A 14,241-nucleotide genomic window follows, 5' to 3' on the forward strand; every position below is an offset into this window, starting at 1 on the left:
CTGGCCAGGGATTGGGATCCAATCATACTCCATCTATTGTCTGCTTCAACTATTACTTTAGAATAATGTCAAACTGTTATTACAGCTTCAAAATGAAACTTTAAATAAACATTGAACAATAGTGCACATGGTACCGCGCCAATGTCATGGGAAATTGTGAGTTTCTGTCCGCAAAATGGCCCTTAATTATACTTCACTTTCTGGTGGCCTCACAACTTTTATGAAGAAAGGTAATTTTACAGGATTAATTTCTTTCACTTTACCTTGTAATGATGAATTCACCATTAGTTATTGATGAGAGGAAAGTAAAAGTCTCAGGTGATGTGTCTCTGTCAACCTGTTGTTGACCTTGTAAATGGTGAGAGGGATATGTACTTACTTTTTTTTTTTTTTAAATTTCTGACGAAGGATTACATAACATGTCATTTAGCTTTTTTCCCAAAGCAACGTTCAATAAGTGCATTTCAACCATAAGGATACAAACCCAAAAGAACAAGAAACAACAAAGTGCAATTTCATCAAATAAGCCGAGTTCCAACTTGCTTTAAATAAGAGCCATTATAAGTACAACAAATTACTGGTTTGTGATGGCTATCCGGAGGAGGTGCTTGGTATGTTTCACAGAGACTAATCAAGGTCTCTGCAAGACCTTCCCCATGGCGATAAACAACTTGATTGACTTTGAGTTTGCAACCCTGTCGGTGGTGAGATTGCACCAAAAGTATCAGAGTAAATCCTGGTGCTCTGCTTACTTTTGGTCCTTCGATTGATTAGATCGGTGACATTAATCTGTTAAAGGCTTCAGTTTGCAGGTTTTACAATGATTCTCTTCTGCCAATAAACAGCCGACATTCATGAATCACCAGCTGAAATCTGGCAGATATTCACAATGTGATTAAACCATGAAGAGCATCAAATCGCTGTCCTGGAAAATATACTGGACCACTGTCAGAGTAGGAGGAAATATTATGTCTACTGGAGTATGGGAATTCATTGATTTTTAACGGGCTCCTCGGTACAGATGGAAAAGAAGACATCGCCACCTTGCTTCTTATTAGTGACACATTGCAGGTCAACAAGCACTGCACCTACAGTTCAGGATTGTGTTAAACTATTGGCACAAACCTTTTGGGAAAATAAACACCTCTGGAAATCTATTCTAGTTGTTATATTTCTGCTCAGTTATACACCGGTTTTGCTGTGAGAACTACTTTAATATTTACATTTTTTTTTTTAGTTTTTTGACATCAGCTGCTTGAAAAAACAAATTATAATGAAAATAGAAACTGATTGAGATGTGGAATTGTTGAAATTGAAACGTTTAGTCTTGAATGAATATAACTTTTCTCATTTGAGAGAACAACGGGGAACCCAAAAATCCTTTCTGGTCACCTCCCTTGTGACGGCAGCCAGAGACAACCATGACAGGGCGTCGCCACACTCACTGGGAAGACATAGAGACACACACACACCTGTCACTTAAATCTAAAGTAACCATGGCAATACTGGACCAGCCCTCTGGCCTTCACAGGGAACAGAATCCTAAATAACAAGACAATATAAAAGGATCAAATAACTCGCATTGACCGAATGATGGCAGTAGAGGCCACATTTTCTAAATATTTTCCAGCATTAATCCCAGTTTTAAATAGAGGCTTTTAGCTTGTGTGTATCTCTTTGTTGTCCCCCAGTACCCCAGAGATTTATGGTTGCGCTGTTGTGTAAAAGAACGCCTTAAAATTGTTGTTCTATCAAACATTCGGGAGTACACACCGACTACCTGACACACGTAGCAGATATTCAGAATCATGCAATGATGCGTCAATGAGTATGGCATGTCGCTCAAAACAGCCAGATATGCCAGATATGCATAAACACATCCGTGTTACTGAAGATAATTATCTTCAGGTAATATTGTACATTGTTCTCTGTTTAAAACTAGCCAAATCTAGCAGGTGGTTTCACTGATAAAAACCTCATATATCATCATCATATATAATAACCTAAATATATAATAACCACTCGCCTTTTAACAATGGTGTCCGGGCTCACTAAATATATGTTGGTATATTGATGAGAGTTCTGAGAGATACCAGGTGATTGGTTAATGAGCTTGATTGCTGATTGACAGCACAGGTGTCAATTGACAGGTGTATAAAACAGCACATTGACTGTTCCTCCACACTGATCTGCTCTCTCCCTCCACACACCAACCAGCTGTGGACCTCAGCAGTAGACGTCTGTATTCAGAATGGGTGAGCTATAAATTATGTGGTGTTAAGTGATTTCTGTGTTTCTCAAGATCTGAGTCATACCCAATCTCAGCGCTGTTTCACTTATCAGGTTCCTCATTTGTGTTCATTTCCCAATCTCCACTCCTTGGTTTAGCAGCAAAGAAGGTGTTGATCGTGTTTGCCCACCAGAGCTCTGAATCATTCAACTCTGCTGCCAAAGATGCTGCTAAGGAAGTTTTAGCAGATCAGGGCTGCACGGTGGAAGTATCAGACCTTTACGCCATGAAGTTCAAAGCCACTGCTACTGCTGAGGACATCACCGGTACATCAGCTACTCCCTGGCATTAAAAAGGTTTGATCATTGAATATCAGAACTGAATGAAACTCTTTGTCTGGGCAGGAGACGTGAAGAACGCCGCTCACTTCCGTTATGCTGAGGAGACCAAGCTGGCATGGGAGGAAGGAAAGCTGTGTGCAGACATCACTGAGGAACAACGCAAACTCACTGAGGCCGACCTCATCATCTTCCAGGTAGAGGCTTGGTGACTAGTGTGCTGGTGAAGCCTCTCCATGTTCCATGCTAACACCGAGACCTACTCCTCAGTTCCCCATGTACTGGTTCACTGTTCCTGCCATCATGAAGGGCTGGATGGACCGGGTGCTCACACTGGGCTATGCCTACTCTGAAGAGAGGAGATACAGCCAGGGCATCTTCAAGGTAAAGGCTCAAATAAAAGAACTTGCTTTGGTCGACTTGAGATGATTTCTTCTGATTTTGTTCCTTTCTGCACAGGACAAGAAAGCCATGCTGTCCTTCACCACTGGGTCTCAGGAGTCCATGTTTAGTGCCGATGGTGTTAATGGAGACATGAACGTCACACTATGGCCTCTACAGGTACTGCATCAGAATATTCCTTTAACTGAGAATATATAAGGGTCAAGGATTTTGAGTGGGTTCCCTCAATCCAACTTGTCATTTCAAAGGACCATCATGAATGAACTGTTGAACCCATTTGCCTCTTCTCTCCTTCCAGAATGGCATCCTGCACTACTGTGGCTTCCAGGTTCTGGCCCCTCAGATCTTCTGGGCTCCCTCTCGTCTCCCCTCCGAGGCACGCAGCACCTTGCTGGAGGGATGGCGTACACGACTGCAGGGCGTCCTGGCAGAGAAGCCCCTTTCCTTCACTCCCTTGGACTGCTTTGACGGGGAGAAGGGTTTCCAGCTGAAGCCTGAGTTCCAGGAGAAAAATGCCACCAAGGAGTACGGTCTGACTGTTGGGATCCACCTGGGAAAAGCTCTACCACCCAACAGCCAGATGAAGGCTGGAGTCTGAGCACATGAAGGCTGCTGTATTTTATTAAACCGAAATAAAGGCTAAACTATTATATTGTCTATTGCAAAGTCTTTGCCTCATACAAAAGCTGACTATTGAGGGCTTTGTCTGTAATGTGTACAAATGGCATCAAAAAATTATAAAATAGGCTGCTGTTTTATTGTATAACTATAATTGAGGTCAGCCATTACTTAAGTCATCTATGGCCTGTCTGCTGGATTAACAAAGTGCTGTTTAACATTCACAATTACGGGTTTATAGTAATGGGATGTTAGTATTCCACTTAGGAAGTGACTCCCCACCAACGAAAGTTGACCCGCAAGTGTTACTTGACACATATTATGTGCATGTTTTTGTTCCGCCATACTGATTATAATATGGGTTGCTGAAATCCAGTGTTCTGATTATGTGAGGGAGTCCTGTACAGTTGCCATTTACATTGACGCTAGCGTTTTATATCAATGCACACTCAAATTAAAAGGTTAGATTTGTTGCAACGGTTGACATTTCAATGTTCAGCTCCAGAAATCACTGGGGGGAAATAAACAAATTCCACTGTTTTGAGGCAATGAGAGTTTTCTCAACCGAACATTTAAGGTGGACGTCATGAGCGTTGTCAATAAGATCTTTCAAGGAGACCCAACGCTGCGTACATGCACATACGGGGTACTATTTTTTTTTTTTCTCGACTGATGAAATGAGATGTTTGGTGGCTACAACTATTTTGTGCTAAAAGGCACCTAATTGCTATTTATACTTTCACTAGTAATAGTATTATAAAAGCAATAAGGTACTTGCGCATCGGGCCTTGCGACACAGTTCGAGGGTTGCCGGCCCTCCACTAAAACTAAAGAAATGCCCACAATTATGAATTTTAAAATAACTTCATCAAAACCTGCTGCATGGTCCAATATTATTTTGTTCTGAAAGTAAACACAAAATTCAAATTTGAAAATGAAATGCTCTTAATTATCTCCAAAACACATACTAACCCTTTGACTCAGACTTTCTTTCTAGTTTCTTAACTGTGCAACATTTGTAATTAAGCTCAACAAGGCCACATTTTCTTTAGAGGTTCAGCAAAATTAAGGATAACAGATCTGGGAACCACGACAGCAGACTGAGCATCACTTAACCACATCTGCATCACGTGGCCTGGAAACATCAGAATGGCAGACAGTTTTTAAACATCTTGTACACAAACAAAGACAGGAATGCTCTGAAATATCCAGACTGTTACTGTGTCAAACAAACAAATACAAAGGCAATGAGAAACATACACTTTGTCTCGTCTGTAGGGGAAAGTGGGACAAACACACATTGTGGTGAAGTAGAAGATGAATATCTATACATGTTGAATGTTTTCCTTGTGATTGAAACGAGTTTAATTTGCAGCTGGTTTCACTGCTAACAGATTAAATAATATTGGGTTTTTTAAATGAAGTTCCACTCCGAATTTGAAAATGTTGTTCCAGGCTGAATAAAACGTATGTTTTTATATTGACGAGAGCTCTGAGAGACACCAAGTGATTGGTTAATGACTTTGATTGCTGATTGACAGCATGTGTAAGTAAGTCCTGTGGTGTATATAACAGCAAATTGACTGTTGATCCACACTGATCTGTTCTCTCTTTAACACACCAGTGGTGAAGCTCAGCAGCAGCAGCAGCAGCAGCAGCAGCAGCAGCAGCAGCAGCAGCAGCGTATTCAGAATGGGTGAGTCATGAATTATTTGTTGGAGGCCTTTTTGTGCTTTGTGCAATGTTGGATCTCATGAACTTAATAATCTAATTTGTCATTTTTTGAGTTGTCTGTTCATTCCCGATCTCCACTCCTTGGTTTAGCAGCAAAGAAGGTGTTGATCGTGTTTGCCCACCAGAGCTCTGAATCATTCAACTCTGCTGCCAAAGATGCTGCTAAGGAAGTTTTGGCAGATCAGGGCTGCACGGTGGAAGTATCAGACCTTTACGCCATGAAGTTCAAAGCCACTGCTACTGCTGAGGACATCACCGGTACATCAGCTACTCCCTGGCATTAAAAAGGTTTGATCATTGAATATCCGAACTGAATGAAACTCTTTGTCTGGGCAGGAGACGTGAAGAATGCCGCTCACTTCCGTTATGCTGAGGAGACCAAGCTGGCATGGGAGGAAGGAAAGCTGTGTGCAGACATCACCGAGGAACAACGCAAACTCAGTGAGGCCGACCTCATCATCTTCCAGGTAGAGGCTTGGTGACTAGTGTGCTGGTGAAGCCTCTCCATGCTCCACACTAACACCGAGCCCTACTCCTCAGTTCCCCATGTACTGGTTCACTGTTCCTGCCATCATGAAGGGCTGGATGGACCGGGTGCTCACACTGGGCTATGCCTACTCTGAAGAGAGGAGATACAGCCAGGGCATCTTCAAGGTAAAGGCTCAAATAAAAGGACTTGCTTTGGTCGACTTGAGATGATTTCTTCTGATTTTGTTCCTTTCTGCACAGGACAAGAAATCCATGCTGTCCTTCACCACTGGGTCTCAGGAGTCCATGTTTAGTGCCGATGGTGTTAATGGAGACATGAACGTCACACTATGGCCGCTACAGGTACTGCATCAGAATATTGCTTTAACTGAATAAGGGTCAAGGATTTTGAGTGGGTTCCCTCAATCCAACTTGTCATTTCAAAGGACCATCATGAATGAACTGTTGAACCCATTTGCCTCTTCTCTCCTTCCAGAATGGCATCCTGCACTACTGTGGCTTCCAGGTTCTGGCCCCTCAGATCTTCTGGGCTCCCTCTCGTCTCCCCTCTGAGGCACGCAGCACCTTGCTGGAGGGATGGCGTACACGACTGCAGGGCGTCCTGGCAGAGAAGCCCCTTTCCTTCACTCCCTTGGACTGCTTTGACGGGGAGAAGGGTTTCCAGCTGAAGCCCGAGTTCCAGGAGAAAAATGCCACCAAGGAGTACGGTCTGACTGTTGGGATCCACCTGGGAAAAGCTCTACCACCCAACAGCCAGATGAAAGCTGGAGTCTGAGCACATGAAGGCTGCTGTATTTTATTGAAGAACCGAAATAAAAGCTAAACTATTATATTGTCTGTTGCATAGTTTTTGCCGCATCACTATTTCTGCATTGCAGCTTTTTCCCCTTCCCCTTATTTCATGTGCTCCTGAATAATTCCCCTGGTGTTGGCTTGTCTATGTAGGGTTTCCAAAAACTTGACCAATCCCTTTTAAAATATCCTGTGATCACTATCTGTAGTTTTAGTTTCCACTCGGTGCTACGCCACCTCTGCATGCATGAATGAGGCTGGAGTAACTGACTTGTTCACGTGGCCATAACCAAAGAAATATTAACTTCAAGGGGCCATAAACGTTAGCATGTGGAGCTAAAATTGCAGTGTACAAACAATAACCTAAAGCCAAGTGGGACCATTTTGTTTTATCCAAAGCAACGTTCCCTAAGTGCACTTCAACCATATCCATACAAACCCAAAAGAGAAATACTCAACTGATCTGCATGAAAAATGGCCACACAAAGGCAGAAACTGGGTTGCCAGATTCTGCTTCTGCAAGCTGTGCGAATGGGGATAAATTCTGAGCATTGCATGTATCACCTTATGGCATTAAGTGCTCCCTTTGCCTGTTTAAAACATTACACTATACAACATTAAACTTGTGTATTTTGATTTATAATCCGATGCCATTTATTCAGGAACCTTTACCTCCTGCAAGAATTGGCAGAGAAGGAAGGTAAAACAAGCGCCACAGGATGGAGATGGCTGCGTTAAGGTACAGACAAGAACCTTGCAAGTTGGTAGTTTCTACCATGACTGCTAGTTTGACCTAAATAAGCCTTTAGAAGGTTTTTATGGAATATGCCATGTGATTGTAGGTAAAGCAAATGCTGGAAAATAATGAGGCCTCAGTTGAACGAATAATAATTTACCCCAAATTGTCAAAGCAGCTTTGAATTAAGTTGATTGGAACAGCAGGTTCAACACAGTAATTCATTTGTGGCTGCAAATGAAATTAATGCTGGGGGAGCAGGACCCTGCTGGCACCAGGAGCTACAGCTTTAGGGAACACTGGTAAAGTGAAAATTGGGGACTTTGTCCCAAGGATGCTTTAGCTGGAGAGTGCATTGTGCTCATCAGGTTGTTTACTTGCACAATAACCTTACTCACATCCGGCAGAAAACCTAACTGAATCACCATAAGAAAAATACTTTTTGCATATGTCAACAAGTAAACTGGGCACATGGTCAGCACAGGAAAGGCGGTTAGAGGCCAACAAGTCAAGGGAATCCAGCAAGACGCTGGAGAAATAAACTCATACCAAAATACAGTCTTCTATGCAGAAGTTCCAGTAGTGCAACATTTGAGAAGGTCTCATTTGAGCTCCCGGTGGTCATAGACTCAGTTCAGCACCAGGTAAGCTTATGGAGGAGCCAGATCATCATATGTGAGAAAAAGTACCCAAACTCTAAAATACATCCTCAATGCCATTTTTAGACCGTAAAGCTTAATCCCTAAATATAAAATTATACTATGAAGGTGTCCAAAAAAAACAAAAATCAATCAATAATAGTTTAGCCTTTATTTCGGTTTAATAAAATACAGCAGCCTTCATGTGCTCAGACTCCAGCTTTCATCTGGCTGTTGGGTGGTAGAGCTTTTCCCAGGTGGATCCCAACAGTCAGACCGTACTCCTTGGTGGCATTTTTCTCCTGGAACTCAGGCTTCAGCTGGAAACCCTTCTCCCCGTCAAAGCAGTCCAAGGGAGTGAAGGAAAGGGGCTTCTCTGCCAGGACGCCCTGCAGTCGTGTACGCCATCCCTGCAGCAAGGTGCTGCGTGCCTCAGAGGGGAGACGAGAGGGAGCCCAGAAGATCTGAGGGGCCAGAACCTGGAAGCCACAGTAGTGCAGGATGCCATTCTATAAGGTGAGAAGAGGCAAATGGGTTCAACAGTTCATTCATGATGGTCCTTTGAAATGACAAGTTGGATTGAGGGAACCCACTCAAAATCCTTGACCCTTTATATTCTCAGTTAAAGCAATATTCTGATGCAGTACCTGTAGCGGCCATAGTGTGACGTTCATGTCTCCATTAACACCATCTGCACTAAACATGGACTCCTGAGACCCAGTGGTGAAGGACAGCATGGCTTTCTTGTCCTGTGCAGAAAGGAACAAAATCAGAAGAAATCATCTCAAGTCGACCCAAAGCAAGTCCTTTTATTTGAGCCTTTACCTTGAAGATGCCCTGGCTGTATCTCCTCTCTTCAGAGTAGGCATAGCCCAGTGTGAGCACCCGGTCCATCCAGCCCTTCATGATGGCAGGAACAGTGAACCAGTACATGGGGAACTGAGGAGTAGGGCTCGGTGTTAGTATGGAACATGGAGAGGCTTCACCAGCACACTAGTCACCAAGCCTCTACCTGGAAGATGATGAGGTCGGCCTCAGTGAGTTTGCGTTGTTCCTCAGTGATGTCTGCACACAGCTTTCCTTCCTCCCATGCCAGCTTGGTCTCCTCAGCATAACGGAAGTGAGCGGCATTCTTCACGTCTCCTGCCCAGACAAAGCGTTTCATTCAGTTCGGATATTCAATGATCAAACCTTTTTAATGCCAGGGAGTAGCTGATGTACCGGTGATGTCCTCAGCAGTAGCAGTGGCTTTGAACTTCATGGCGTAGAGGTCTGATACTTCCACCGTGCAGCCCTGATCTGCCAAAACTTCCTTAGCAGCGTCTTTGGCAGCAGAGTTGAATGATTCAGAGCTCTGGTGGGCAAACACGATCAACACCTTCTTTGCTGCTAAACCAAGGAGTGGAGATCGGGAATGAACACACAAGTCAAGAATTCAACAAGGGTGAAGTTGATGATAGCCAACATTGCACAGGACATGAAACACACAACAAAACCCCCCAACAACACAGAACTCACCCATTCTGATAACAAGCTACTGCCGCGCTTCACCGCTGACTGTGAGCTGAAGGAGAGAGCAGATCAGTGTGGAGCAGCAGTCAACACGCTGTTTTATACACCACAGGACATAACACAGGTGCTTTCAATGAGCAACATGAAGTTATCAACCAATCACATTGTGTCTCTCAGAACTCTCAACATGGCATATACATATATTTTACTGTCTGGAGTCTGGACAACATTTTGAAACGGAGAATTAACACCCAACAATATTTAGATTTTTATTCGTGCAACCCACTAACCAGAAGGAGACTTTGAGCAGATGCTTTGGGTCTCGGAGGTCTTGGTTCTCATGTGTTTTACGGAGTCACCGTGTGGATGTTTTAGAACCGTACATTTCTGTGTTCGTTCGTCTCAATGAAAGTGAGCTCCCGTCCTGATGTCTCCAAACCTCATGATGCACATTTGGTTCAGGGATCCGCTCACTGTACTGATTTTGGTTTCAGGTCTGTCATCCCAAACAATATTTTCTTCAAAGAATCGGTTGGCCCGGGTCTCGCATATGAATGTTGCCCCTTAAGCCTCAGTTTTAAAGGGTAGTTGATGTTTACCACATCCATACAATAATTCTTTTTTCAAATACACATTCTGGATTTTTAACAGGACATCTAATAAATACTCCTTGGTCTTTATTTTTCTTTTATCACCATCACCACAATAGTTATGCTTTTTATTGAGCATCTGGGTGCATTCCTTGTTTTGCTGGGTTTGAGTTTGAGTTGCAGCACAAAGCTCTCACCATCCCAGAGATGCTCTGTATGGCACTGCGCTTTTTGTAAATTAAGGCACCGGGATGTGATGCATTGAGCGGCCTGATCCCATACTTATTTGTCACAATATTGCATCAAGAACATCAAATATCTCTTTAAATTTCTGCTACATGTTTCAGGTATTGAGTGCAAAACAAGGATTGCCAAATCAACTCTCCTAATGAAAACAGTTAATGTCCCTGCAGTTATTTCTTTCTTGATCTTGTGATGATGAACTCATGATCCACTGTTCCTGATCAAAGTAAGAGTTCAGAGTTTCAGGTGACGTGTCTCGTTGGCTCCGGAGCCGGTGTTAACATTGAAAATGTGTCCAGAGAGAGCGATTTTCTTTGAGAATTGGCTTTTAGAATTTCTGACAAAGGCCGATTGTAAATAACAGAGGATGAAGAACCTTGGAGCTGATGAACAACTTGATTGACTTTTACCTTGCAACCCTGACGGTGCTGAGATTGAGCCAAAAGTATCAGAGTAAATTGTGGTGCTCTGCTTACTTTTGGTCCTTCGATTGATTAGATGGGTGACATTAATCTGTTAAAGGCTTCAGTTTGCATGTTTTACAGTGATTCTCTTCTGCCAATTAAACAGCCGACATTCATGAATCACCATCTGTAAAGCTGTTCCTCACTTCGCCCCTCGAGCTCCGGCAGATATTCACAGTGGTGGTAAAACCTTGAACAGATGGAGAAAAAGACACTCAGCATTCAGATCCATACATTTTTCATCCCGTTTTTCATAGAGTCACAACGGAAACTCTTGACTACAGGCCGCTTGTCCTTGGTGTGTTAGTGTTACAGTAAACAATGTGTTTACTTGTGTAACATCTGCACACTGTTGCTACATCTTCTAATGTGCAGTAGATGTAAGTATTGTGCTTAAGGTAATGCCACATGTAAAGGATCAAAGGACTGTATTTTCTCACAGCGGCCATATGATGGCACTGCAGGCCACATTTTCAAATCCATATCCAGCATTTATAAACGTAATAAACAAAGCCTCTATGTGAATGTAACATCTTTGCGTCCTGATGTGTTTGAGGTTTGTGTAATGGAGCTTCTAAAAGTGGGCTGTAGTCCTTCACTGAAACCATGAGTAGCACACGCTAAATACCTGACGCATGTAGCAGAAAGGTTACTACTTCAGGCTATGTTGTGACAAATAAGTCTAAGATCATGTAGCTCAATAAAGTCTCAAACCATGAAAACAAACCTTCCGGCTAAACACTTGATCCCTCCCCATCACAACTGAGAGAAGGTCGCCAGTTTTAATATAATTGCCACACAAATGAGGTGGTGATGGTGAGAAAAAAAATCAAAAAGGACTTAAAAATTGGATGATTGAAAAACAATGCTCATATTGACATTGCAAACACCTACAAACCCAACAACTTAAAATTTCAATATGCCCCCAAAAAATGAGACATTGGGAAAATTAGGTTAGCTGACAGTAGTAATTGATTTGTGTCACTCAAATTGCAGGCTCACACGCATGTGCAGCTGAACGCTAACGTAGTTGTCCATTAACCGCTCATCCTCAGTGGCTGAAACTCAGAACTGATCTTGGTCCCAGATGTGGGCAGCCTCTAGTCTCAAATGTTATGTTTTAACAGGGCCACATTTGTGAGTGGGCTTGACCACAGGCTGATTTTTCTTCAGAGGAAAGTAATGTTGAGGATAACCGAGCTGGAAACCACCAGCTCCAGACTGAGAGGATCACCGAGCCGCATCTGCTTCATGTGGTTCAGAGACATCAGCTCTGGCACATGATTTAATAACATCTTGTACACAAAAGGAAGACATGCAAGCTATCAAATGTCCACACGGTTCCCGTGTAAAAGACGCATGAAAAGACTTTAACGAATCTCTTTCTGAAAAGAATGAAACCCACATTGACTTGAAATAGAAGACGAATGAATAATTATGGTATATTTTTCTTGGATTAAAACTAACTAAACATGTAAGATTTCACTAATAAAACCTTCATTGTATTGGACTTTTGGAACACATAAGTTCAACTCCCGAATTAAAAATGATGTCCAGGCTCAGTAAAAGATATGTTGGTACATTGATGGGACCGCTGAGAGACGCCAGGTGATTGGTTAATGACCCTGATTGCTGATTGACAGCATGCGTTAGGTCTTGTGGTGTATAAAACAGCACATTGACTGTTGCACCACACTGATCTGCTCTCTCCTTCAACACACCAACGCTCAGTGAAGCTCAGCAGTAGACGGCTGGATTCAGAATGGGTGAGTTATGTAGTCTGCAGTGTATGTGATATGCTGAAAAAAGTTTAGTGTTGTGGACTGTGTTGTTTACTTATTACATTTTGTTGGGTGTTCATTTCCCAATCTCCACTCCTTGGTTTAGCAGCAAAGAAGGTGTTGATCGTGTTTGCCCACCAGAGCTCTGAATCATTCAACTCTGCTGCCAAAGACGCTGCTAAGGAAGTTTTGGCAGATCAGGGCTGCACGGTGGAAGTATCAGACCTTTACGCCATGAAGTTCAAAGCCACTGCTACTGCTGAGGACATCACTGGTACATCAGTTACTCCCTGGCATTAAAAAGGTTTGGTGATCATTGAATATCAGAACTGAATGAAATGCTTTGTCTGGGCAGGAGACGTGAAGAATGCCGCTCACTTCCGTTATGCTGAGGAGACCAAGCTGGCATGGGAGGAAGGAAAGCTGTGTGCAGACATCACTGAGGAACAACGCAAACTCAGTGAGGCCGACCTCATCATCTTCCAGGTAGAGGCTTGGTGACTAGTGTGCTGGTGAAGCCTCTCCATGCTCCATACTAACACCGAGCCCTACTCCTCAGTTCCCCATGTACTGGTTCACTGTTCCTGCCATCATGAAGGGCTGGATGGACCGGGTGCTCACACTGGGCTATGCCTACTCTGAAGAGAGGAGATACAGCCAGGGCATCTTCAAGGTAAAGGCTCAAATAAAAGGACTTGCTTTGGTCGACTTGAGATGATTTCTTCTGATTTTGTTCCTTTCTGCACAGGACAAGAAAGCCATGCTGTCCTTCACCACTGGGTCTCAGGAGTCCATGTTTAGTGCAGATGGTGTTAATGGAGACATGAACGTCACACTATGGCCGCTACAGGTACTGCATCAGAATATTGCTTAACTGAGAATATAAAGGGTCAAGGATTTTGAGTGGGTTCCCTCAATCCATCTTATCATTTCAAAGGACCATGATGAATGAACTGTTGAACCCATTTGCCTCTTCTCTCCTTCCAGAATGGCATCCTGCACTACTGTGGCTTCCAGGTTCTGGCCCCTCAGATCTTCTGGGCTCCTTCTCATCTCACCTCCGAGGCACGCAGCACCTTGCTGGAGGGATGGCGTACACGACTGCAGGGTGTCCTGGCAGAGAAGCCCCTTTCCTTCACTCCCTTGGACTGCTTTGACGGGGAGAAGGGTTTCCAGCTGAAGCCTGAGTTCCAGGAGAAAAATGCCACCAAGGAGTACGGTCTGACTGTTGGGATCCACCTGGGAAAAGCTCTACCACCCAACAGCCAGATGAAGGCTGGAGTCTGATCACATGAAGGCTGCTGTATTTTATTAAACTGAAATAAAGGCTTAACTATTATATTGACGTCTGTAAAGTCCTCTATGGCTTTAGTGTGTTGCATTGACGTGAAAGCAAAACATTATCTGAAGGACATGGTATTGAAAGAGTATTTATTTTTATCTCTACCAGATCTGGCAACTATTAGGACAACCTTTTACTAAAACTTTTTGGCTTTTTTGAAGTAGTGATAAAGATGCAGTGAGGACTGTTTTATATTTGCATATCAGGGGTTATCTGTGTTCTGCCTTTTGCATGCGATCAACTTGACACACCAGTTGAGCATGTAGAAGACTTATGGAACACATTGTTGTGATCCAGAGTGTCATGCTAAATATTTGGTTAGCAAGTCCCTT

At 43.2% G+C, this 14,241-nt stretch overlaps 4 protein-coding genes across 11 annotated transcripts; 3 read left to right on the top strand and 1 right to left on the bottom strand.

Annotated features, from left to right (window-relative positions):
* Positions 1 to 2,184: 2,184 nt before the first annotated feature.
* Positions 2,185 to 3,620, top strand: LOC119228814 (ribosyldihydronicotinamide dehydrogenase [quinone]-like). 2 transcript variants are annotated; one of them, XM_037488753.2, is made up of 6 exons: positions 2,185 to 2,255; positions 2,392 to 2,556; positions 2,635 to 2,765; positions 2,839 to 2,952; positions 3,028 to 3,129; positions 3,269 to 3,620. In XM_037488753.2, exons 1-6 carry the CDS (start codon positions 2,252 to 2,254, stop codon positions 3,566 to 3,568), a joined length of 816 nt encoding a protein of 271 aa, XP_037344650.1. In that variant the 5' UTR covers positions 2,185 to 2,251; the 3' UTR covers positions 3,569 to 3,620. The 2 variants fall into 2 exon arrangements, with proteins under 2 accessions (XP_037344650.1, XP_037344648.1); XM_037488751.2 differs by having other exon boundaries at positions 2,191 to 2,255; positions 2,389 to 2,556.
* Positions 3,621 to 5,201: 1,581 nt separating this feature from the next.
* Positions 5,202 to 6,641, top strand: LOC119228826 (NAD(P)H dehydrogenase [quinone] 1-like). 3 transcript variants are annotated; one of them, XM_062565114.1, is made up of 7 exons: positions 5,202 to 5,222; positions 5,259 to 5,284; positions 5,413 to 5,580; positions 5,659 to 5,789; positions 5,863 to 5,976; positions 6,052 to 6,153; positions 6,287 to 6,641. In XM_062565114.1, exons 2-7 carry the CDS (start codon positions 5,281 to 5,283, stop codon positions 6,584 to 6,586), a joined length of 819 nt encoding a protein of 272 aa, XP_062421098.1. In that variant the 5' UTR covers positions 5,202 to 5,222; positions 5,259 to 5,280; the 3' UTR covers positions 6,587 to 6,641. The 3 variants fall into 3 exon arrangements, with proteins under 3 accessions (XP_062421098.1, XP_037344666.2, XP_037344667.2); XM_037488769.2 differs by lacking the exon at positions 5,202 to 5,222 and having other exon boundaries at positions 5,233 to 5,284; XM_037488770.2 differs by lacking the exon at positions 5,202 to 5,222 and having other exon boundaries at positions 5,240 to 5,284; positions 5,416 to 5,580.
* On the top strand, positions 5,232 to 13,898 carry LOC119228818 (ribosyldihydronicotinamide dehydrogenase [quinone]-like). Of its 4 annotated transcripts, none has more exons than XM_062565115.1 (6): positions 5,232 to 5,284; positions 12,674 to 12,841; positions 12,923 to 13,053; positions 13,127 to 13,240; positions 13,316 to 13,417; positions 13,555 to 13,898. In XM_062565115.1, the coding sequence occupies exons 1-6, from the start codon at positions 5,281 to 5,283 to the stop codon at positions 13,852 to 13,854; spliced, it is 819 nt and encodes a 272-aa protein (XP_062421099.1). In that variant the 5' UTR covers positions 5,232 to 5,280; the 3' UTR covers positions 13,855 to 13,898. The 4 variants fall into 4 exon arrangements, with proteins under 4 accessions (XP_062421099.1, XP_062421100.1, XP_037344655.2 ...); XM_062565116.1 differs by having other exon boundaries at positions 5,260 to 5,284; positions 12,677 to 12,841; XM_037488758.2 differs by lacking the exon at positions 5,232 to 5,284 and adding an exon at positions 12,480 to 12,552.
* LOC119228820 (ribosyldihydronicotinamide dehydrogenase [quinone]-like) lies at positions 8,126 to 9,547 on the bottom strand. 2 transcript variants are annotated; one of them, XM_037488762.2, is made up of 6 exons: positions 9,496 to 9,547; positions 9,199 to 9,363; positions 8,990 to 9,120; positions 8,803 to 8,916; positions 8,625 to 8,726; positions 8,126 to 8,486 (listed from the first exon to the last, which is right to left on the bottom strand). In XM_037488762.2, exons 1-6 carry the CDS (start codon positions 9,497 to 9,499, stop codon positions 8,187 to 8,189), a joined length of 816 nt encoding a protein of 271 aa, XP_037344659.2. In that variant the 5' UTR covers positions 9,500 to 9,547; the 3' UTR covers positions 8,126 to 8,186. The 2 variants fall into 2 exon arrangements, with proteins under 2 accessions (XP_037344659.2, XP_037344658.2); XM_037488761.2 differs by having other exon boundaries at positions 9,199 to 9,366.
* Positions 13,899 to 14,241: the final 343 nt, after the last annotated feature.

This window comes from Pungitius pungitius, chromosome 10 (assembly GCF_949316345.1).
Source record: "Pungitius pungitius chromosome 10, fPunPun2.1, whole genome shotgun sequence".
Classification (NCBI taxonomy): Eukaryota; Metazoa; Chordata; class Actinopteri; order Perciformes; family Gasterosteidae; genus Pungitius; species Pungitius pungitius.